Below are 26,029 nucleotides of genomic sequence, written 5' to 3'. Positions count from 1 at the left end.
GCTTCTACCGGTCGGTCATCTGGTCCAACCGACTTTCCACTCTTCATCCTCTTAATTGCTGCTCTCACTTACTCCTTATTAATCCTATCCACTTCCTGCTTCACCATCTCCACACCATCCAACCTTCTCTCTCTCTCTTTCTCTCTCTCTCTCTCTCTCTCTTTCATTTTCCTCGTTCATCAGCTGCTTGAAATACTCCCTCCATCTTCTCAACACACTCTCCTCACTAGTTAACACATTTTCATCTCCATCCTTTTATTACTCTAACTTGCAGTACATCCTTCCCAGCTCAGTCTCTCTGCCTGGCCAATTGGTACAAATCTTCTCTCCTTCCTTAGTGTCGAACCTCTGATACAGCTCCTCATATGCCTTTTCCTTGGCTTTCGCCACATCCCTCTTTACCTGCTTCCTCATCTCCTTGTACTCCTGCCTACTTTTCACATCACTCTGTCAATCCCAATTCTGTTTTGCCAACCTCTTTCTCCTTATGTTATGAATTTCTGATTTGTGATCCGCATGTTTCATTTGGCACATGGTTTATGCTCTTCCTAAGATAACCCTCCTCATTTATCCAAGCTTGGGACTGGCACTAAGCTGCACTGGCTTGTGCAGCCAGCAGGTGAATTTAACAGTAAAGTCAAATGTATGAAACAGTTTTTCATTAATAGCTTCCTTTCTTTTTAAAATATACTTTAGGGGTATTTCTTGTATTCAAATTTGTAACAAAACTATCTAGACTTGTAGAAGAGGTATTCACATCTCAGTTTCTAAAACTTTTCACTCATGTACTAAAGCTACTCCCTCAGAACATAGCATTTAACTAGCATTTCTATTAGCTGCCTGAACTAGGTAAAACCACAATCAAAAACTAGTCACAAATATCTTTCTACCTTCTACTGAAAAAAAAAAAAACATCTGCATTATTGATAATGACTGAAAAGGAGCCCATAAAAATACAAACAAGCATACTAGACTATGAAACGCCTGTTTTCACAGCCAGATTAAACACTTGTGTTGAGGCTGAGGTTAAAACTGTTTATATATTTGAGTGTCTTCCAGGTTATTTGTTCAAGTAAGGATAAATAATAAAGATATTGCCTCTTCAAGCCTTGACCATTGCTTCTTTAATTTAGCTTTATTATGTTGAGGAAAATCATGTTGGTTATGTAATCTAGTTATTTTCTCTGAATAATGAAGATATTAATTTGGGCTTAATTTAAGACATCCAGGGAAAATAGTACCTCTGCATTCTTTCATTTTTTTTAATAAGTAGGCCCAATCAATTATCTTTTAGAGTCTACTTAAACTGAGCTGTAACCTCAGCACTTGTCTGCTTGATCAGCTTATCCATATAACAGTGTTCTCTTTATTGCTCTGAAACTGTCTCCCTGTCAAAACCCACTGATTTTGACAGCAGAAACCATTTTATTTATTATTACAACAAACAGAACTCATATTACTTCAATATGTTATTTCTGCTAAAAAGAAAGTTAACGAATACCAGTCAATCTTGTGGCATATAATGTTTAAGCTGATGAAAGTAGTTAAACATTAGGTTAATTATTCATGATGGCCATTGCATTGCTTATGGGACCCCCACAGCACCAAAGGGCCAGTTTTAAACCTCATTAAAGACAAGAAGAGTCTCTTGATTCAAGTTATTGACACAGAGGTCATCCAGGTTCATTGGACCCCCACCATTGGAGACATCAGCCATGATTGAGTGTGAAATGATGCTGATATTTGCCTAAAAGAGTGTTCGGCTATGAAAACACCCAGTAGGCTGTGCCGGAGAAGAGTAATTTCATGTTGCCATGCTAATTTGAGTAGTACAAAAAGCCTGCAGTGTCAGTTTTTTTTGTCGTAGCGCTTGCTAATTACCGGGGGACATACCCATGTCGTGCTGTTGCAGAATGGAAAATGACGGAAGCTCATATCTGTTAAGCCAGTTTAGGCGAGTTTGGTTTACTGTTTACTTTATTAGCATGGCTGGTTCCTTCAGCTCTGTCAAAGAAAGAAAAATGCAACCCGCCAAACAATAAACAAATCGGAACATTTACATAAGCATAATAGAACAGCAGCTACTTTTTGTTCTCGGAAAAAAGCTGTAATATATAAAACATAATATACGCCTTCCAAATATCGATCAGTGTATTGTATCTGCCTTCAGCCTGGCCCACACAGCACGATTTATACAATCCTAACTGACAAAAATGTGTAAGAGAATAAAATGCCACACTGATGTTGAAAGAGTAAGAGAATAAAATGCCACACTGTCACAACCGACTACACTGACTCTTGAAATCCGAGATCACTTATAAGCAAATATGACTTCAGATCAAGATAATCACAGCTGAGCTGAACTGCTGAACAATCAGCTGTCATTGGTCATGGACCTTTTGATGCATGTCCTCAAGATTATATCTGACGATTCCTTTCACGCTACAAGATGCTGATTTATAAGTATTGAATGTTTAATACGTATAGTTTTAAATCCAGAAAGTGGCAGCTGGCATATTGGATTATTTTTCTACACCACACACTAGAGAATGAGCTGGGAAAATAAATGTTATAGGCCAGTAACGGTCAGGATCGTGGAGAATCAGTTTTAATGTAGGCCTGATTATTTTCTAGTGTGGTCTAGACTTTATTCTTAAGAATGAAACTCCTACACGTTTTCTGGCACTCTTCACAAAAAAAATAAAATAAATAAAATAAAATAATAGGAAAGTCATGAGAGTGCCTGTCACTAGCCAGAAGAGCTCATTTACAATGAGAAGAGCTCTTCTGGTAAACATCAGTGCCTGCGGCTGGGTGATGTGCCGTCCACCTATCTGCCTCCTCTTTGTTTCTTTCTCTCTCTAGGACTGATATATCGACCTCTCACTATTAGTGGTCAGTGTTATGTGCTCTCAACCTTTCTGTCTCTTTCCCCCTGCCTAACATTAACCTTTTTAACCTTTTTGCCATCAGGGAATGACAATACAAAACTGTCCCTGATGAGCAAGTACAAGGATAACATCATAGCCACGAGTACCGTTGACAGCAATCATCAGCAAAACACGCTCCTCCCACACAACATCTCCACCAACCAGCGCACGCGTCTGTCCAGCAACACGCGCGGTGAGTGGTCGGCCACGTCTGCAGATGCCTGCATAAAAACATGCCCGCCTGCCACGCCACGCACGGCTGCCATTCTCGCTTATTGGGTGTATACCAAATGCTAGTGCATGGTAAAATTTCAACAAATAACATTAAGAACATTAAGAAACATCAAGATACATTTGGAACAAAAATGCTGCACAGACATAGAATTCATTAAATTGAAAGATACTCAATCATATAGTGTCTTATAAATCAACACACCTGGCTAAAACCTGGCATGGTGTGTTAGAATGCTAAACAAACACCTTTAATTGTAAGACACACACATTCCTTCAGCTACCAAGACTACATATGAATGCTCAAAATTAACAAGCATTTTAACAACATATTTCTAGTGTTCGGGATATTCCCAATTCCCAAGGCTTGATTTTAATAACCATAAATGACTCCTAGTGTTTGGGACGAAGCCCCCGATAGTGTGACGCTTTTCTTGCATTTCATAGCTGTAATCCTCTTAGCGAGCTTTGGATTTCATTTTGATTTGTGTCTGTCTTGTGTCTCTTAATCCATTATGAATTCCACACACATCCATTATCATCGAGATTTTATTTTCGTGACCTCGATGTCAATTTAATTTGCATACTGTACATTATAAAAGTATTATTTCCAGTGCCTGTTTTATTCTTCTCATGTGCTTATATGTTTGTGCATGTGAGTTTGTGTGTGTGTGTGTGTGTGTGTGTGTGTGTGTGTGTGTGTGTGTGTGTGTGTGTGGAAGTTAACATCTCAGTTTTTACTATTCCAATAAAGCTTCAACAGTCTTCAGCACGCGTTTAAAACCTCAGCTTACAATTTCAACAATATTTTTCCCGTGTGGACCCGAGACGTTCAAAACATCCCCCAAAGACCCCGAATTGTCTCTCTTTATTCTCCTACAATAGCAGAGCTGTAATCACAATGCTGCAGTGCTTGATTACACAGGGCAGCTGCTAAGGGTTGGAGCAGAACAAGAAAATGTGACTTTACCAATTGTGTGACGGGGTCCAGGTCGTCAACCTCACATTTGCTCAAATCATATTTGATTCATACTTTTTTCTTGTTTTCTCCTTCATACTCTTCTTTATTTCTTATGTTTTGTTGCTCAACTAGCTTTAAAGTAATCTGTTTTCACAAACAGACAATTCTCTTCATCAAACTATTTCTGTGTTTCGTGACCTCCTCAGGCCACTGCAGCCATCCTGCTCTCTCCAAGCTTCATCTTTTATAAATGCTTACAAATATATAACTAGAGGGACCTAATGGACTAACTTTTGAGTGCAGAAGTGGGGTCACAGTGCACTGCTCTCTCGGCTCCTTGACTAATGTGTGCAAGATTTTGTATATGGTGTGTGTTTCAAGTTACTTCCATTGAACTGAGCTTTTCTCCTTAGGTATATACAGTATTTATATATATATATATATATATATATATATATATATATATATATATATATATATATATATATATATATATATTTTTTTTTTCTCTTGGGTAAAGACTGGTATATGAAAGTGCATTTAATTTCTGAGGCAGTTCATGTTTTCACATCAGTATCAGTATCATCAGTGCTTTTTTTAATAAACATAAGATTGAAATCGTATTTGTTAAATGTACAGATGTATACTGACCTTTAAGAGACGCGGCACAGTAATAATCAGGCCAATGGAAATATCAGTGCAAACCTGATTACACCTGCCATTAAAAAGTGTTTTGTCTTTGCCATGAGCAACAGCACATATTTTATTTGTAGCTTTAATGCAGGTGGAATTTGTTGGTTGGCACATGTTCGGTTCTGACATTTATGCAAATCGATTAATTAAATAAGCCTTAAAGGCACTGAGGGAATTGTGATGTTTGCACAAATGAATACAGGTGAACGGCAGTGTTTACATTGTGCAGAAGCTTGTTCTGTTGGCTGATGACAAAAATATAAAAAATTATACTTTTGTATAATTCAGTGAAATAAAGACTGAATTCTAAGCACATTTATCCAAAGTATGCTTTAGTCTTTTAAAACAATTGGATGATGTCTGTTGATAAAGTTCTTAAAACGATTGTATTGTTTTTTAATGAAAACTTTATTTTAGATACTTCTGTCACATATACAATATCCACATGTCTACGTGCTTTTTTTCCCCTATTCATGTCACCATGTTTAATTGTTAATATGCTTTGGTGTTAGTTGTGAACGGTTCTCTCCATGGCAATAGAGAACAAGTAGCACACACGTATCCTGATTTACATATTACACATCTTCATTCACATATCACATATCCTGATTTACATACAACACATCCTCCTTCATTCCACACATCTGCATTCACATACCACACATCCTCATTCACACATATAATCCTCATAATCTTCATTGATAACATCAACAACAGTAATTATAATAATGAAAAAATAAAAAAGACATTGAAATAATAATAATAATAATAGCAAATATTATTTTATATAAATTAATAAAACATTATAATAAAGTATATGTATTCTATATAATAACAGTGGCAGGCCTTGCATTTTACACCTAAGCCATCAGTGGTGTCCTACTTAGGTTTGGGTATGTTTACATTTTATCGATGACAGTACCGATACACATACCGGTACTTATGTATAACGTTTTCGATAATACTTTCTATAATTTGGTGCAAAAGACGATGTGAAATGATGTTGAATTTCAAGTTATTTTATTACTACTGAGCTTTAGTACTGTAGTTTACAAATGCCTCTAGGCAAACAGAAACAGGCACATAAAGCAAAAAGCCCTTACTCTTTTTTTTCCCAAAAAAAGAGGGAGAGAGAGAGGGAGAGATTTCCTCAGCATACCACATAAGTCAAGTCAAGTTTATTTCTATAGTGCTTTTCACAACAGACATTGTCTCAAAGCAGCTTTACAGAAATCAACAGTCGAGGTGAATGGTACACATAACACAACATATTTATTTAGAGGTCAACCAATAGTGGTTTTTACTGATACTGATAGCTAGGTGGGATCGTACTTGCCAATAACCAAATAATCAACAGATATTTTTTAATATGGATAATAGATAAAATATTCATGTGTAACATTTTTTTACACTTTATGTTAAATTGTACTGAACTTTATTACAAAAAATACAGTACTGAATCACATGCTAAATTGAATAAATATAATATATTAATCATATTAATAAATATATTTATATCATTATGGAATTATAAATAATCAATATAATATAGCGCTCTCCGTGCAGCGTGCAATCAACACAAACGGCACATACTGATTTGCCTCTAGAGGCTGCTCTCGCAATGACAGCAGACAGGAAGCCGCTCAAGCAACGGACGCCACCCGAAAAAACTATCAGCATGGATTTTTGCCTGAGGCAGGACAGTTGCAGTTGGAGCCAGTAGATATTGGAGACATACAGCGCCGTTGCTGGAGACATGTGTTTTGTTTGTAAATGTTTATTATATTGCTAGTGTTGTCTCTAGTGGTGTCTTTGTTCACTATTTCAGTACTGCATATTTTGCATCTGACATTGGTGTTGTTTTTTTTTTTTTACCTGACGTTAAATGTTACCGTACCGTTAACGTAACATCATTCAGGGACGGAAAGTTGTCACTTTCCGACCTGCTTCTAAAGAACACAGGTATTGATAACAATTACTTTTTATTAATTATGTAACGGTCCAAAAGATTACCAGTTCTTGGTACCCATCCCTAGTCCTACCCGAGCCAATGAAAAACTTAATATCATCATTATGTCAACACAGCTGTAGAAACCATCAATATTATACAGCTATGTAGTATAAAAGAGTGCTGGATCACAGACCGGTATCTTATAAAGTAAGAATGAATGCCATTACTAAAGCAAAAAAAAACAATGAACACAATTCAACAAGTCTCCTTTCACCCCCCACATTGCATCTTTGGCAGAAGCATCGATATTAACGTGCATCGTGTATTTCCGTGCATTACAGTTTTCCGGGGGATTTGAAATGAAGGCAAAATGTGAGTTTTTTTGTAAAATTCTACACGTAAGAAACACAAATTTAAATAGTTCATGAAAAGCTTAACAACTGTGTTGAACAGTTTTGGCTGACCTTTCATCATGATGTACAGCTTTTCTTGAAAAGTATCTCTGTGACTAAATCAGTTTCAGTTTCAGTCAGCCATTGTGGGATAAGAAAAAAAACAGCTACAGTAATCAATTCATATGAATATATTTGAACTTGTGCACTAGTTTGCAGCAGATAAGTTTTGCGAGCTCCGACTAGTGCGATCTCTGACCAGCCAATCAAAGGACGTGAAAATGTTGCTGTGTTTAGACGCCTTCTAGATGGGCTCCGTAAGCAAGTCACAATCTGATTGATTAAAGCAACAGCTTCATGCAACATGGATTGAATCAATATGACGCCAACAGCGTTCATAGTAATTTATTTTACGCCAGTTCCCTTTGAGCCTGACAATTGAAATCTGATGGCAAATCAATCCGAAACTTGGATACGGTGCTCCGAGACACCTCGCACCTGAGAGAACTGCTATAAAATGAAGTGAATGGTTTATTGGGAATAATTAAATACATATTCTTTGCATGTCAGTGATTTTGAAAGAGTTTAGGCCAGCAGAGAAGGCCTTGCTTGCCCTGACTGCCCACCACTGCATTATATTTAGTATTATTATCATTATTATTATTATTATTATTATTGCTCTTTATTTATTTATTTATTATTATTATTTTATTATATGTTGGTGTTTGTTTGTCCTGTAAATAAAAACCTGCCCCAGAGAATTTGACCAAGCAGCCATCTGCTACACTCACTGCTTATTTCATCATTTCTAGGCAATGAAAAATGTGTTCCTTGTAATATGTCTTTAGTTCTGTTTGTGGACTGAGATGGTATGATCTTTGTGAATGATATACATTTTTTTGTTTGTTTGTTTGTTTTGTTCATTCATTTACAGCTCAGAACATTTCTGTGTGAAATTGTGCGGTTACCTCAAACTTTTGGGTGGTCTTTGGTGCCGGACTTAATATCGCTCCTTACTGAAACCGACATTGTGCAAGAAAAATGCAAAAAGTCAAAGGTCAGACTTGCTATGACACAGTTCTGGTTCAGCTCTGTCCTGTGTGCTTAAACCTGCTCAGAATTCTGCAGGTCCATGGTCTGCATACTGATTTACACGTGCATTATTTTTCCTCTGTAAACACTTCACTTAGCTCTAAATAAGCCCTATGTTTTCTGAGCATTTCTGCTACGTCTTCTGTAGATCATTATACTTCAAATGATTATATCTCAGATCATGACATTCAGATTCTCGAGGTCTTTAATGTCTTGCTTTCTGCTCATGAACCGGCAGATCGGCATGCTGATGATGCATTGATGCCGGGCTTTGAATATTTTAACAAGCTCATCTTTTATTCGTCTCCATGAAGTGTTGCACCTTTTGGCCCCTGCTTAATTGTGCAGGCTAGCACACACTCACTTGCTCCATGACTTTCCAAGTTCTTCATTTGTTTCCTTTTTTCACGGACATATTGTGGTATTTGTCATTGTTGTTAGTTTTTTTGCAGTATTTTGCTTCCAGTGCTTAAAATTTTCAACCTCAATTAAACATGTGTATTTTCCATGGACACTTATAGTCTGGCTTAATATATAAGCTTGTTTTGTGGCAAAAATCAACAATGTTGCTTTAAATAGAGACCAAGCAGTTTGTCAAAATTAATACTTTCAGTCCAGCATTTCTTGGTTGCTTGGATTAAAGATTGATGTACTAAATGTGATGCAGGTTGTAAGGCATGTGCTAAACGTCTTTAATGATTTTCATCCCTGACATTTGACCCTTGGACCGAACACAGGCAGAGAGCACTCAAAAGCAGTTCCAACACAAGACATTCTCAATTCAAAAATGCAAAATGCAAAGGTCAATCCTGGAAGATAATAAATATCTATAGAACTAGGAAATAGAGCAACTATAATCAAAATTAGACTTGCTGTCATTAGCAACACGTTACAGAGGACAAAGAGAAACACATATGGGTAGGTACTGACTATAACAAAATAATACATATATAATAATACAAAAATAATAAAAAAAAAAATAATAATACGCTAAATAAAATATGTGACATAAAAGTGCAAACGATTGCAGGAAAAACAGGAAGCAAGAAATGCTGCTTAGCCAGAAAAATATATCTGTAATATTTGTCCTGGCTTGAATAAAATACCAGTCCTTACTTTTTACATATGCAGATATTATATTTTATTTCCAAACACGTGCTTGCATTTTAGCAAGACGTATGAAACAACTAAACCATTTGCTCAAGAAGAGACAGCCCTTTATTTTATTTTATTTTATTTTATTTTTGTATGCCAGGTGCTATGCCAGGCCTTTCATATCATGTTGTGCAAAACAGAAGCATTTTTTCATTTGTGTTCATGGTAAATAGTATCTGGAGCTCTATGCCATAGCGCCTTGAGGAACCATGTAGTTATTTCCTTCAGGTATTTCTTCTGCATGTGTTTCCCCACAGAGATAAGACCTGGTTAAAATTGTGTGGCAGCTAGACGTATCCAAGGTGAAATGTTGAATTTTCTATCCGCATTCAATTCTGAAGAGGTTCTCCTGGATTTACATATTGTTTGAAGGAGGTCTGAACAACAAACGCTGTTGTGTTTACCCCCAGCACAGAAAAAGCACATTTAATGACAGAAATGCAGTGGCCACTTTCTGTTCAGAAAACTTTCCCTCTGCTTATAATATTTTATTTATTATTTAAATGTATTTAAAAAGTGCACAAATTTAAACACCTATTCCTAAATATACAGCATTACTGCTTCTTTGTAGCTAAACTAAAATCATATGTCTGTGACCTCTACATATTTCTCAATGTCTTATAAGTCTTCTGTATGTATGTATGTATGTCCAGAGCAAATGAGCAAAGGCTGTGAGTCTTCCCCTATAATGCCTGATGAGGTTGGAGAATACAGTTGTGTGAAAAACAATGTGCACTCTCTTTGAATTCCGTGGTTTTTACTTATCATGATATAGTAAAATCATCTGGTCTTTAACAAATCTTAGCTTCATGTAAATATGACCCCAGATGAACAACAACACCTGACATATTACACCGTCATTATTTATTTTTACAAAAAAAACTGGAGAAGCCGTGTGTTAACAACTAAGTGCACCATTACTGCTTTTATAGGAATTAAAAGGCTAAGTTGCAGCAAGGTACTGATAATCAAATGCCCTCAATTATTTGATTATAAGCAAGTGTGACCACTTTGATAAAAGCCCACGTTTTGGTGGTATAGCGCATTCAGGTGTGATAACACAATGCCAAGGGGGAAAGACATCAGCATCTACTGCTGCCCATCAATTTGGGAAGGGTTATAAGGCCATTTCCAAATTTTTTAAAGTCCATCATTCTACATTGAAAAAAATTATACACAAGTGGAAAACATTCATGATAGATAATAGCCAATCTTTCCAAGAGTGGACATCCTAGCAAATTCAAACCAGGGTCAGTATATGCAAGAATATACTGAAACTAAAACTCAAACTAAATTCTGAGTTGCATCCGAACAAACTACAAGACTTTACAAGTCAGACGAGACCAACATAGAGATGTTTGGCCCTAATGCACAACATCACATTTGGCAAAAACCAAACACACCATATAAGCACAAACACCTTATACCAACTGCCAAGCACAATGGTGGACCACATCTGGTGGAGTTTATGGTTGACCGCAAGGTCCTGTGTCTGCAAAACAAGCCCAAAATATATAGTTTGAAAATTAAAGTAAATTAAGTAGTTGGTCTTTAGGGGAATTAAGTTCCTTTTACCTCCTAGATGCTAGAACAGAGAAAATTCTTGAAGCATATCTTTCTTGTCTTCTGGAAAGAGGGACCAGATGAGTAGTAATTAAACATCAAGAAGGCTACAGTAACTTGGATAACAACACTTTACAATAACAATGAGCAGAAAAGCAGAAAAACACATCTGGTACCATTTATTTTAGCCAAGAACAGAAAGTACAGACTCATTAAAATGTATTGGTGCTTTGTGCAGGCAACTTAAGTTCTTTCACTCCAGATTTGGTCAAATGTTTTTCTGTTACTGTATAGCCTTTTTGCACAGGAGGGGTGTCCTGCTGGAACAAGGCCCGCTTGTTCTGCATGCTTACAATTTCACAGGCTTCTGTCTTCTTCTGTAATCCCACATAACTTCTTTTTACTTCGTTATTTTCTCCAATTAGAAATTTCTTATAGCATTGAATTCTCTGACACAGAAATATGGTAGATATTAGAATGCACCAAAATCTGTCATTTCCCGACTACAGATTCTAATCTACAATTCCTACAGATTTAGACTTCATCAGGTGCACCCAATCCTACACAATTTTTTAATAGATGGGAAATTGAGATTAGATCATCACTTCTAATCTTAGACAGTTTAAATGAGTTGACCATCCATGCACCTAGAGATTGACCTCATTGAAATCTGATACAGACCAGTTAACAAGGCACATTTGCTTCTAACCACGTGCAGGCCGCGCATTCCAACGCATATTTGTTCTATCCGTCTTTTTATACAGTACATAAATCTCAGGCCCTGATTTATGAAGCTTCCAATAACGAGCATCAATTTGAGTGTGTAAGCGGATAAACTCTGTGCACACTTAGATGTGCTGCACTTGGTTTACAAAAGAATAATTGCAAGAATGTCATTACATGGGAAGTAGGGAGAGGAAACGATATGTAAATGAGACGTTTGCGAGCTGTAATTGTTTTCTGTAACCGCTGTGTGTGTAGATTTAGAACAAACTTTTGTAAGAATGAAAAACAAATATTAAAGTGGATTAAATGCAAAGAGATTTGCCAGATAACTGTTCAAAATAAACACAATAAGTGACTAAAGTAGTGAAGACTAAAACTTGGTGATTTTGAGATACATTAAAATGCCAAATGTTTTCAGATACCTGCCCATAAAATGTACATGGGCTTGTTTAATGTTATTTATTTACTCCCCAAACCCAACTTCCTTTTTCTCATTGTGACAATTTATAAAAAAATGTATTGCATTTATGAGGACTTGGTCATCATTTACTGTTGTTATGACTTCCACTCCTTTCGAAAGGATTTCCAGTAGATATTAGAGCTACAAGCTTCTATTCAGTTATTAGTGAGGTCAGGCATTGATGCTGGGTGAGGAGGTCTGGGGCATGGTCGCCATCCGGTTTATTCCAAAGGTGTTTACTGGGGTCGAGGTCAGGGCACTGTGCAGGTCACTCGATTTCTTCCAGACCAATCTTAGCAAACCATGTCTTTATGGAGTTCTTATTATGCAAAGGAGCACTGCCATGCTGGTGAAAGTAAGGCCAAAGACAAATACAAATACATTCCAGATTATTGTGTTTTCATTTTATTTTATTATATTTTATTTATTTTTTAAAGATATTATAATATCTCTACATGAAAACTTTTTTATTACACCTGAGGGCAAAGGAAAACTACTTTTTCGTACTTAATCTTTAGATTTTTCATCTTAAAATTCCGACTGTTTTTTTCATTGCTATTTATTATTTAAAGTTGATTTAATTAATAAAATAAATACATTTTAAACACATTAGTGCATAATGCACCAATGAGAAAATATCAATGTTTTTTTTACAATGTATATAAATATTTATTGATTTGCTTATGAATATATTTTTAATAATATTGACTTTCTGAATTGAATGTTATTTAGTATTCTGCGATACTCATTTAGAAGTAATGATGAGAAACATGTTTGTTTACAGTATGTTCATGATTCTCATCATTACTTCTAAATGAGTATCACAAAATACTGAATAACTTTAAATTCAGAAATTCAATATTATAAAAAAATATATATATATATATATATATATATATATATATATATATATATATAGATATATATAGATATAGATATATATATAATTATATATAATATATATATATATATATATATATATATATATATATATATATATATATATATATATATATATATATATAATTTAATGCCAAAATTTAATAATAATAATAACAATAATAATAACAACAGGTCATTATTTACACCGTTTATCACCAAAAAAAGAAAAGGGTTTTTAAGGGTAAGTGGAAGTGTGTTTGTTAATGCAGGGAAACTGTGCAGGGCAGTGCTTTTTGCAGTCTCAGAGTTAGGAAACCTCATTCCCATCATGGTGTGATATTTCTGAATCTGTGAAGTTTATATAGTAAAGTTAGACCATTGAACACTTGCAATAAATGAAGTGCTTAGTGTCACAAAAACGTATTCTAATGTCTGGTCCGCAGCGCAAACACACAGCTCAACCACGTGGTGAATAAATGCATTAGCATCTTGTTTTCTGTGAATTTACCTCAGATACAGTGGTATAAATAAACAAGGGTGATGCTGCTACCCGCTCAACCAACTTTGCTCTTCTGTTTATTTGCACAAAGGAGGCATTATATGGTTTTTGCCGAAGTTTGGTGGCATTCTAGCTCTTCCCATTTATTAATAATCAAGACAAACTGACTGGCAAATAAGCAAAGCGTAGTCAGATCGCGTTTAGTCTAGAATTTGTTGCTGTAGAGTACATCTGGCTGGGAGATATATTTTCCTCTTGTTTTTGTGTCAATTATTTATTCATAGCAGGCAAGGTTTCTTGGATATCCTGTTTTCTGAGAAATGTTTTCATCGATTTTGAATTTTGCACATGGACATCACGAATACTGAGCATTTGATCTCTTTCATTTTTGCACTTTTATTCAGAACGCAAACTTCCTCAGTGAATTGCCGAGCTGTAATCAGCCAATGCCTTCAAATTAAATAAGGTCTTTGCGAATTCAAAGGTTTTCATTGATGATGGGTTTTGTGTGTGAATTCTGCAGCGGGTTCAGCTTTCCTGAACCCGGATGGGGATTCTGGGCCTGAGACAGATGGCGAGCCACAGCTCACCTTCTACACCGACCCCAACCGCAGCCGCCGCCGCAGCCGAGGTATGAGAAACGGTAACGCCAACCCAGCGTGGGGCTCCGGGGGTAAGGACAACATCCACACCGTTCGTCGCATGATTCGACGCCTGCCTGCGTGTGTAATATGTGTGTCGGGGACTTTGTTCAGCGACTGAGCAAAGCGGTAGTTGTAACGTACCTCAGAGTGCAACTACATCATTAACTGTTGTCATTAACAACCAGGCATGTGCCTTGATAGATGGATTGTGTGCATTTGTGATTTTTTTGTGAGATTCTCCATTTGGAATGTTGTTCTTCATGGATAAAGAAAAAATACTTTCAATGTACAGCATATATGTGTTTCTCATCTCCTGTCCTTCTGTCCCACTTTTTGCTTTATGAGCACATGGCATGCACGATATTATCAGAACTATACCGGCATTTACACATAATTGTAAAAATAAATAAATACATTTAAATAGAACTTTTGATCAGTAATTCAAATTGATTTATCTATTTATTTCCAGATGTGGAAAACATGTAGCCAACATATTTGTACTCATTTACATGGTATTCTCTCAAGTTTTTAAAGTGAGCAGAGCAATATAAAATATGGCATTTGTAACACTTGCTCAACAAAGTGAACTCAAATAATTACCACCAGCATTTAGACATTTGTTATGAGTCCTACAGTATGTATATGCTTGGTTTAACAACACAGTGGATTGACAAAGTTTGCCACTCCTGTTAAACAAGGCTCTTAAGTCCTTAACTGCTCAGCTGTAAAAATGATATAAATAAAGTAAAAATGCTACAACAGTGCATAGACAAAAAAACAGAATGATAACTAAATTATACTATCTTCTACTCAAATTCTGTGAAGAAATGTAAAGTAGCTTTTCAGTGAATAAAAATGAGAGAAAAAAATTAAGACCTGGAGGAAGGTGAAGTGCCCCCCACCTCCCACACCCCCCCACTTGTCTTTGAGTAGTCAATTTGCAAAGGCGAATTATACAAGGGAATTAATTAAACCGCACTGCGTACTTGTCTGTGCAAAAGAGGCGAGGCGAGAGGACTCTGCCGTAGGATAGCACACCGTTAGACTCAGAATCTGTAAAACTAGCAAGCTGTAGAATCCTGGTAGGCAGTGAAAGGAATTTGCTGAAAGCAGGTCTGTCCTCATATTGATTGTTTTTATTGCAGCTTATTCAATGTTTTGTTTTGCGAGCAAATTATATTTTTTTTTAAACAGTTCATAGCAAAGGGTGTGCACACACTGCACTTGTAGGTTTTTCAATCAAGGTCAGTTCTCTCTTGCAGTGTCAACAGCCACTCACTGCAACACACACACAAGTGACTAGAAATTCCTAACGCATACACCCATACACAGCTGCAACAACTCGCTCATTGCATGCTAGTTTCACCTGTAGCAACTACTCCCATTCGCACGTTGACATTCTACGGTGCTACACACTCCTTTTAATCACACACATATACTGTTCTGTATTCAAACAAATCTTAAAACTCTTAAGTAAGATGCCTTTATTAGATAATACATAAAGTAACTGTAATGCTAATCCAGAAAGATCCCAATCTCTAAATTACATTAGTTGGTATGTGTCCATATGAGCATACTGTATATGCATCCCTGTGCACATTGCGCTTTACCCAGAACCCTCTGCTCTGTGTTTGAGTGGTTGTTAATGTCTGAACTGAGCCGCTTGCATATAGACTTCAGAGTTTAGTTCAGATTGCTGTTTAACAGTGATCTAATTGGCAACAAGAGAAGATAAGGCTTGACATTAAGATGCCACAATGAAGGCAGGCAACAGCCAGTCATGTTGTCCTTTGCTTGAGTCAACATCTAATTACCAACTTCTGAAATCTTGGGTATAAAAAAACCCAGCAGTAACAGCAGTGTCGCCTCTAATTGAATTTGACCTGATAACACACATGGCAGTTTGTTTAGAATTTGTTCACAGTTTGCCGTGCTCTGCTCGAACCAAAAATTTGCTTCCGGTGATGAGTTGATTTTGATAGACGTGTTAGCATGTACTATGTATATACTCATAAGCGACGAGGTATGCGGTGTCACAAGTGATGCGATATTGAGTAAACTAGAATTTTTACGCTCAGTTTTCTTTTTCAAGGCACTAAAAAAAAAAATAAATAAATAATAATAATATATATATATATATATATATATATATATATATATATATATATATATATATATATATATATATACAGTGGAACCCGGTTATCTCGCCCTCGGTTATCTCGACAACCCTATTAAGTCGACTTTTTGAAGTGGAACCGCCAAATTCTCGCTTTTTCTAAGCATTTTTTATCGGTTATGTCGACTTTTTTTATGTCGCCGAACCCTGATATCTCGAGCACAAGGGGGGAAAAATTTGCCATTTAACGTCGGTTATCTCGGTTCGCTTTGGGAAGAAAAGAGCAGCCGTTGAGAGAGTGCCGGTGGGAAGGCACGTACCGGGATATGCATGCGCGATAACAACGGCCGCCGTGAACCAACATATACCAACAATAACGGACAGTGAGAGTGTGGAAGTTTAAATAGGAGCTGGTGATGATGATAAACGAGCACCATATGTGCGCGGCTGAAGCCGGGAGCTTCAGAGAAAGCAGCCGAGAAAACACCTGCTACGCCGAAGGGGGCCGAAGGGGGCCGAAGGGGGCGTGGCAGGTGGATTCCTGACAGATAAACATGTACTGTATGTATTTTTATAGCATGCCTTCATCAAACAAATCGCGGCAACGCCGTTGTGTAAAAAAACCCTCCAAAAACACGTGCATGCACACTTATTTATTAACGCACATCATGTACATAAAGAAATTTCAAGCACGTTAATATATTGCCGCCATTTTGATTTTCGTTTATCTCGATCATCGGTTACCTCGATCCTTTTTGGCGACCCCCTAGGACATCGACATAACCGGGTTCCACTGTATATATATATATATATATATTCTTTTTATATATTCTTTTTTTTGTTGTTATATTAAGGTTTTTGTTTATATTAAAATCACTTGCTTAACTCATTAGGCATAATCAATATATACAATGTTATAAAATATAAATTATCAATCCCTAGAAATATATTTTAATGCAGAACTCTTTTTTAATTATTTTCCTATAAAGCTAGATATTAGGTATAACAGAGTGGAGTTTGTATTTTATTAAGTGCATGAAAATGATTTGTATTTAAGACGATTTAAGCAGCACCATTTCTCTGGAGTTTATTGTGTTTATGAAAGTGTATTGTATTTTACGACTAGCGTGTAGACTGTGACTATGCTGCAGCTCTGATAAACAAAGAGGGAGAGAGCAGAGAGAGAGTCAGGCTAAAGCCTTTTTAAATCTCACTAAGGCTGTCTGCGTGATTACTCTGCTGGAACCACGGATCAAATCAGCCAGCTGTGCATCACTCTGCCCATAGCTGTGCTTTTATTTATGTGGGGCTTTAGTTTTTTTTCCATCTTCTCCTCTTGTTGTGCGAATTTTTTTCATGCGCCATTGGTTTGTGAATACTTTAGCACCTCCCCATTGATTTGATTGCAATGCACCAATACAGAATGTCTGCATATGAAAGCAAACGCAGGTTATGAAAAAAACAAATCCGTAGCCTTCATTTTGTTTTTTGAGTTTGCCTTCCTTCCCCTGTACACAGTATCCTAAAATATATATATAAAGTGTTATCTTTTAACCTTTTTTGTTCGTGGCTAAGCCATAGTTCGCAGTGCCGCTCCACTGCCTCTTTTCATGCATCGGAGGGCTCAGATGTAGAGTTGTTTGTAACTGCCCAGAGGTGCACTACAAAACTAAACTTCCCTGCTTTCAGAGCTTCAATCCTTTTTCTTTATTTTCCTTGTGCTATTCTCATGTTCTCTTTCTCTCGCCTCCTCTGTTTCTGTTTTCTTCTTTTAGGCTCCCCTCGCAGTCCCATCAATAAGACCACTCTAACTCTGATCAGTGTGACGAGTTGTGTGATCGGCCTAGTGTACTCCTCTCACCTGTCATGCGGCCTGAATGTACGTGTGGTGCTTCACGTACCTGAGCACCTCATTGCTGACGGTAACCACATCACTTCTTCTGCCTTATCAGATCGGATTTGTTATCATAGTAAAACTGTGGTACATTATTTCTGACCTTTCATTACTTTACGCAATGTTTTGGTTATTGTCTCATATTTTAAACTAAAAGTATTTGCCTTTAAAATGCACGTAAGTATCCAAAGTACTATGATAAATTATGGCTATAATGTTCCTATTATCATTTTTGTCACAAGAAACACCAACCTATTCATAGAATGATATTAATGAGTCAGACACTGATTAGTGACACTGGCATTGACAATGAGCCAAAACTTCTTTTTAACTACCGTATTTTTCGGACTATAAGCCACTACTTTTTTACCACGTTTTGAACCCTGTGGCTTAAACAACGAAGCGGCTAATTTATGGATTTTTCCTGGGTTTTTCCCGGTTTCACAAACTTCAAGCCAATAAAACTGAGCGACATAACATTAGACCAATGAAATTTCCGAACGGAAACGAAAAAATGCACTTCACCTGTGTTCTGAGCTGCACGGCATCAGGAGAAAAAACTTCCACCGATCGTGATTTTTAAACGCACTACGATGCCAAAAGATAAACTCGAGAGAGAAATAGTTGTGAAAGGAAGGAGGAAGACAGTGAACAATGACTTACTTGGTAGGCTACTGTTTAGATACAAGCCGTTGTAGCGCGTTGAGTCTGGGTGAAGGGAGCGCTCGCTAACTCCAGTTGCAACAAAAATCATAAACACAGACAGGTTTCCAAAACTAGTGCTTTTTTATTTTTCTTGGCAACAGCGTTACGGTTTATTCAAAGAAACTTAGAAATGAGCATCAGAAAATAATAAGGACATATTCCTCGGTCTTGCACACATGCAGTAATACCGCAACATATTTCACCCGTTACACCATGTAACAGACACTGTCTTTCATTAAAGCCTGTGTAAAGTTCATTAGTTTCAGTGTAGACACCTGTGACAGGTGCGGCTTATTTATGTTCAAAATAAAAATCTTTGTCAAATTCAGTATATATATGGGTGCGCTTAATAGTCTGGAAATTACGGTACTTAAAAAAAATAAAATGCACAAATAAAGCCATGGGTGTTGTGGCAAGTAAGAGTCAGGAGTTTCCCTTTCAGGAACTCGAGCTGCGTCAAAACGCTTTGGGAACGTGCCTGAGTGTTCACGCTCTGAAATAATGTGTGTAATCAGTCAAAAATTGGACGCTGGCCGTCACCCATGAGGTGACGTCATGACCAGAAGTATAAAGCTCATATAAGTAAGGACAGCGGCAGCTTCTGTAAGGGAGAAGCAAGCGCTGCAGGGACGCCGGAGGTGTGGCATAGAGATGCAGCGTCTCGATCCCTCAGGGAACTAGGGTTATTTTCTTAAATAACCATGATGGAAGGTGTATCTTGTGTTTGCGGTAAGGATTACTACTGTATTGTTTAGAAGGGTCGAATTATTGACCTCTGTTAAGCAACACATTCTATAGATTGCTCAAATCAGCATAAAGAAATTGAGTTTTATTAAAAACTAGAAGAATCTGGGTGAAATTTTAACTTTGCTGAAGCATTCTTTCTCTGATCCTGAAGTAATTTTCCCATCACAGAGTTTTGCAGAATGAAAAATGAAGGAATGAAGAAAAAAACAGCAAGGGGCGAGGAAAAGATTCATATGGAAGCCCATTTCCACCACATTAAAGAAAAAGATTGCTTAATTCCGATTTTATTTCTCTCAAATCCGACTTAATTTCTGGCAGGTCCAAATTTTTTCTCGCAATTCCGACTGGTTTTTAGCCAATCGAGCAGCGTCACCCGCTCTGTGGTGCCACAATCTTTACACATTGAAAATAAAATGGGCTACATATGCTATCACATGGTCTCAAACTAAGCCTCCGAACCCTGAAGAGAACTTTGTCTAACAATCAGCTCTGGAGGAGACGGAACAAGACAGATGAAGCAAAGAGTTTTAAAGAGTAATCTAAAATGTATTTTTATTAATGATTTTTTATTTATATACTGTATCTGTATTTTGATGTTATATGGCAATTATATGCAATGGGTTTAGTTTTCTCAGATTTTCTAGATTTTAGTTTTCTCTTGTACGAAAATTTCCGCAATAACATGAAATAAAATTTAAAATAAACTTTTTCTTAAAAGAAAACAAATTTCATTTTTCTCTTCTATATTTAGTATCGCTGTTTAATAAAGAAAAAGTACTTTTTATCCGATTATTTGATAAATCATAGGAAAAATAGTAGAATATTTGATTACTAAAATGATCCATAGAAACACTCCTAATATGATTTGACTTGGCACTCAATCCATAATGTCCAAGCTTTAAAAGTGTCACTCTTTGAGCATCTTCTCTGATGGTCCAGCAGCTTTGCCGAGAAAGCATCAAAGCACAAATAGGTCAAGTCACGTAGTGAACACACAGAGTTTCGGGCAACAATAAACCCTTCCAGCTCTTTCCCCCAACGACCCTTTGTATGTTCTTTGGATCTTCATCGTGCTTGTGCGCTGGATGTGTTTGTTAATGAATTTTAATGCGACACCTGCAGTTTAAAAGCAGAAGCCAGTTTGTTTCTTTCTGTTTTCTTTTCGCTGCCTTTCACTTTTGAACACTGCTGTTTATCTCCTCGCTATTTCAAATCGGACAGCTGCACATTCAGAGAGAGTCATGCACGACTTTGTAAAAAGGCAGAAAAATCTGCTGTCATTTAAATATATGAACGTGTACGTTAAGTGTAGGTTGAGAACTGGGGTAGATTCTGGAAGAGGAGAATTTATAATTTACCCTTTAAGACAATAAATTCAGGTCATTTTTATAGGGCTGTAAATGTCTTTGGTACATTGTTTGATAATGCTTAGGGTCAAGTAAAGGACCAAAAAAATGTGATTTCGGGGAGGAGTAATACAGTGATTTAGTCTTGGTGGAGAATTATAATGTGGCAGCAGAGCTATTGCTGTTGGCTTCAACTGCCTCAAAAATGTACTGCAGCCATGGAAGTGGATTTTCAGTTTTTGGAAAGTTACAGAATTTTGAATCTTTGACAAAATTGATGATAAATTCCTAATTTCCCTGTCTTTTTCTAAAAACGTTGAATTTTTTTGTCATTTAATTGCCAAAAATTCTCAATTCCTTTTTAACATACTGTAACGAGGGAATTGATCATTGACAGAATGGTGGACAATCTTATTATATATTTTTTTTTATTTAATATTATAAATGAAACATTTCTTATTCATTTTATTTATTCCACTGTATAGACTCAGATTACAGATTATTGAAAATGCATATAAAGAGGATGTGATTTATTGCAATGATGCATAATGCATTTTTAGGAAATTCGCAACAGGATACAGAGTACTGCACATATTTGCATTGTAGATCTGTTTATTAAACAGAAATGCACCACTGGGTTGTTAAAATGTACATGATCATAGCCAAACACGAGTATTGTACGTTTGTACGTACTTTAAATATTCTATTTAAAGAATTTCAATCTGAATTTCCACATTTCACAGTGTACAAAAAATAACCGAATGCTGTTTCCAAAAAAACTCTTAAGTTATAAAGCTTGATGCATGTAATACACCCGAGTTAATTCCACAGGTATGTTGTTTTGAGTGTGAGCCATGTACTTCTGGTTCTCCTTATGTGTTATCAGCTAAAAAAGATTTCAGTGTGCAGTAGCATATATTAGCATATAGTAGCATATTTGTGTGGTTCTGTATGCAGGGTCCAGGTTTGTCCTGCTACAGGGTAGTCAGCTGGATGCCTCCGACTGGCTCAACCCTGCTCAGGTGCTGCTTTACTATCAACAAAATGCCAGCGGACCGTGGCTTAGTGAACTGTGTGGTCGTCGCCTCGTCGACCCCTGTGAACACCAGTGTGATCCTGACTCAGGTACGTATACAAACACACACACACACACACACACACACACACACACACACACAAAACACAAAGCATCAATTTTGATGAACATATGATATAGTTTTTTTACTATATTTACTATAGTTACCTAGTTTACGAAGTGTGTCAAATAATAAAATGTATTGTATTATAATAACAGTATAATAATGTCATTGTCCAAGAAACTTAAAATATCAGTGCAATGCAACACCATTCAAATATTTTTCCAATTTTAACAGGAAATAAACTAATATCCTGGACATTCCACAGTGTTATATGTAACTAGGTCATGGTTAGGGTTCTACTCATGTTTTCTTCCTCACGTAATATGTAGGGAAAATGAAATGTCCAGTTTCATCCTTGATTCATTTTGTCATCTTTTAGAACAACCTAGCGTTTATGGGTATATTTTTTTTTCTTTCCCTATTCACCTCTTCATTTCTTATTATCTTTGTGTTAGATTTATTGTATGGTCCATGAAACAAGCATAAGTTGAACTGTTTTTTTTATAATACATATTTCACAATTAAGTTCAGACTAGTCAGTACTCACACTGTTGGAAATAATCACTTTTTTTTTTGGCAGAGCCAGTTATGAACTAGATCCCTAAAGGAAAGGAGATAAAAGGAGAGATGTGCAAATGTAGTTTAAAGTCTTCATGTACAGGATTAGGGAGGAAATAGTAAATTAAGAGATATATCCGGCACCCCACAAATGTAGATTTGAGATGCTGGATATGGATATATTTTTTTTGTTAATTTGTTTGTGTTAATTGTGGGTCTGCAACTAAGATTATTTATTTATAAATTTTAATAAAAATCTTTTTTTATTATTAATTGATTATTCATATTTTAAAAATAATAATAATAATATTCTTTTTTTACATTTTATGTTTTTTTCTTATTATAATTGTAAAATCCTAATTCAAGGTATTTATGCATAAAATTGTACTACATACAAAAAAACATAGGATTTAACTATCTTTATTTTTGACTCTTTAAAGCTTATAGTGGCTGATTATTGAGTTCATGGGGGATTTCTTCTTTAACAAATTCACTCATGCAGGGTTGTTTCTGTAAAAAAAAAAAAAAAAGCAGCATTTGAGTCCAATTTGTGTAAATCAACATTTGTATTGTTTTTAATGATAATTGCAGATGACAAGTTGACAACCATGTTTAAAATAACCAATATAAAATATAATACATTGTTTTGACAATTTTTGTTGAAAGACACACACACAGACATTTTGTGCAGTTGTAAATATTTAAACGTCTAGAATATGCAATTGGTAAAATTTTGTATAATATTTAAATTATATATGCATCGGTTAAATATACAAATATTGAAAACAAGCATTAGAATGTAGTAAAGCTGCAGTAGATCACATTTGAAAACACATAAATCAACTGTTGTAGTAGACAAATGCGGTAAAAAGAGAATGGAATAAAGTTAACAGGCCTGATTAAAAAAAAAGAGGAAAAAAGGGAAAAAAATACAACAGTAACAAAAAAGTAATCATCTAGATTTAGTTTGTTCGCACCCTTTTAATTGAATCCATCACTATGTTGCGAGTGAGCTGATTGCGCAACCTGATGCACGCGTCACGCCAGAACAGATCCAGTGCAACTGTCCTAAAGTTACAAACAAACAGTTTACACAATAGCACTTCATTAAACTATACAATTTCACATGATGAGGATTATACAGTTTCTGCTTACCGTGCTGATGTTTCACCATTTATCTGTGACACCAGTGTGTTTTCTTGTCATGTGCTCGTGCATCCTAAATGACTGTACTCTTTACAAAATTTGCAGGTTTTACAGTCTTACACCATTTTAATATAAAATGTTGCCATTTCCTTGTGCTAAATATAAAATGCTCCCATGCCTTGGATGACTTGGGACGCACACTTTTTCCTGCTGCCATTTTACAAGCAGCTGTGTTATCTTACCCTCACTCTAACCCGTAACTTGAGCAAACCAACTAATCGATAACGGCATTCGTTGTCAACAAATTTCATTATTGATTATTAACAATTTTATTGTAGTTGTTGCAGCCCTAGTTCATTGTATTTTTTTATTCGCTAACCCCATTGCAGCTAAAGACCAGAGAAATGTGTTCATTATAGGATTTTATTGTATGCCATATATATTTTTTTAGTAGTCATATTTATTTTAATTCATAATATTCTTAATAGTTAAAACCGCTGACAAACTTTCAATGACATCCTAAAATTATTTTTAGACATAACTTCAATAAACCTGAGGTAAATTCCATCAGAACTCTTGTACCTCTGAAGAGAAGTGAAACGGTTTCTCTTGTGTTTGCATCTCTAATTCATAGCAGCTACGCTCTCCAGCGAACTTTGAACGGTGAATTTGCCAAGCCTAAATGAATCAAAAGTTAGACCAGTGGGAACTCAGCCTTGGTTTTCTAGTAAATGAAATCTAACAGATGAGGCCTTGGCACAGCTTTGCTTCAGTAATTGCATTGTGCTTTCTGTATGCCACATTCTTAATGAAAGCCTTGGTAAGAGACGGGCCACAGGATCAGAAGGTGGATATATGTAATGGAGGAGGTGGAAGCTGTACGACAGCCTCAATCAAACCAGTGGGAGAAGATACTGATGAAAACGTGGATGGGAAGCGACAGTAGCTGAGGTTCCTAAGCGCATTAGAGAGAGAGAGAGAGAGAGAGAGAGAGAGAGAGATGCAGACATTTATTGAACAGGGACACTGCACGTTGTGCACGCCGCTACCTGATCTGTGCAGTACACTTTCATTAATTCGATTGATTAATGGAGTACTTTGAGGTCAGCAAGAGAAAGGGAATTATCGTGGATTTAGGACCTAAAACTTTAAATCATTAACAGGTAATAGAACACAACCAGCCTTTTCCACACAAATCCAATAGCTGTGATAGCTTTCTGGCAAGCGCAAGTTTAAATACTGCACAGAGGTCAGTGTTATTGTATTGATAGTTAGTGCCTTAGAAATCCCACTTATTCTGCTCAAAAAAGCATTTGGTGTTTTTTTTTTATGTTCAAAATCAATATTTCATTCACCTTTGTATGGTGTGCAGTCTTATGTCTAAAACATTATTCATCAATTAATTGCAAGCAACTGCCACCAACATCCAGAGTCAGAGTTAAAAATCTAGAAAGGTTTAAATGGAAGAGGCCCTATTACAAAACCCACAAATGAAGGGAAAGGATCTTCAAAAGAAAACAGTCTAGTTTTTTTTTTTCACATTTTCATTTCACTTGATTTCTTTTTTTGTCTCAGAATCTCAGAGGAGAGAATTTCTGTGCTTTATTGGAAAACGTATTATAAAATAGGGACTGAGTAAACATAATTATGAATTTTATAATGACTTCTGAGGCAAATTTAAAATAAATAGTCAAGCAAAACATTATGATTATCCATGAGGGAGCAATACAGTGGTGTAGTGTTTTTTCTCGGTACAGTTTTCACCGTGTTTCACTTCCTTTTCTGTTGTGAACACAATTGTGAATATAATTGTGACTTAATGAAACTAGAGACGTATGGCCTCTGTTAACAACATGTCAAAAAAACTCATTCAACGCTTTCTCCATGAGCCTCTGAAACTAGAAAATGAAACTATATGCGAGTTATTATTTTAAGACCATTTTATTTTTTTATTATCCTTTTTTATCACATGTAGGCACTTCACAGATCTATAAAGGATGTGTGGCGGCTTAAGCCGAAGCTGTGAGAACAGGATAAGGTTATATCTCACTCAGCAGTCAGGATGTCTCCTTGTGTAGGCTGGATTTCTTTATGTGTTTGTGGATTTCAGGCTTTACATATTTATAGAATCTATTTACATTGTTTTTTGTGGCTTCTTTTTTTTAAAACTCTGTTAAGAGCTTTTCTCTATGGTCA

General features: G+C 36.1%; 1 protein-coding gene across 7 annotated transcripts in view; it reads left to right on the top strand.

Annotated features, from left to right (window-relative positions):
- The window catches only part of astn1 (astrotactin 1), a 258,717-nt gene that overhangs the window by 75,314 nt on the left and 157,374 nt on the right, over positions 1 to 26,029 (top strand). For 2 of the 7 annotated variants that reach the window (XM_046851382.1, XM_046851388.1), the window contains 4 exons: positions 2,974 to 3,123; positions 14,059 to 14,208; positions 18,074 to 18,220; positions 21,948 to 22,115. In XM_046851382.1, coding sequence (XP_046707338.1) covers positions 2,974 to 3,123; positions 14,059 to 14,208; positions 18,074 to 18,220; positions 21,948 to 22,115 — 615 coding nt within the window. The remainder of the gene's footprint in view (positions 1 to 2,973; positions 3,124 to 14,058; positions 14,209 to 18,073; positions 18,221 to 21,947; positions 22,116 to 26,029) is intronic. The other 5 variants (XM_046851383.1, XM_046851386.1, XM_046851384.1 and 2 more) reach the window with 5 other exon arrangements.

The sequence above is a fragment of the Silurus meridionalis genome, chromosome 6, assembly GCF_014805685.1.
Source record: "Silurus meridionalis isolate SWU-2019-XX chromosome 6, ASM1480568v1, whole genome shotgun sequence".
NCBI lineage: Eukaryota > Metazoa > Chordata > Actinopteri > Siluriformes > Siluridae > Silurus > Silurus meridionalis.
The sequence above is the reverse complement of the archived record's forward strand: the minus strand, read 5'-3'. Positions and strand labels throughout refer to the sequence as shown.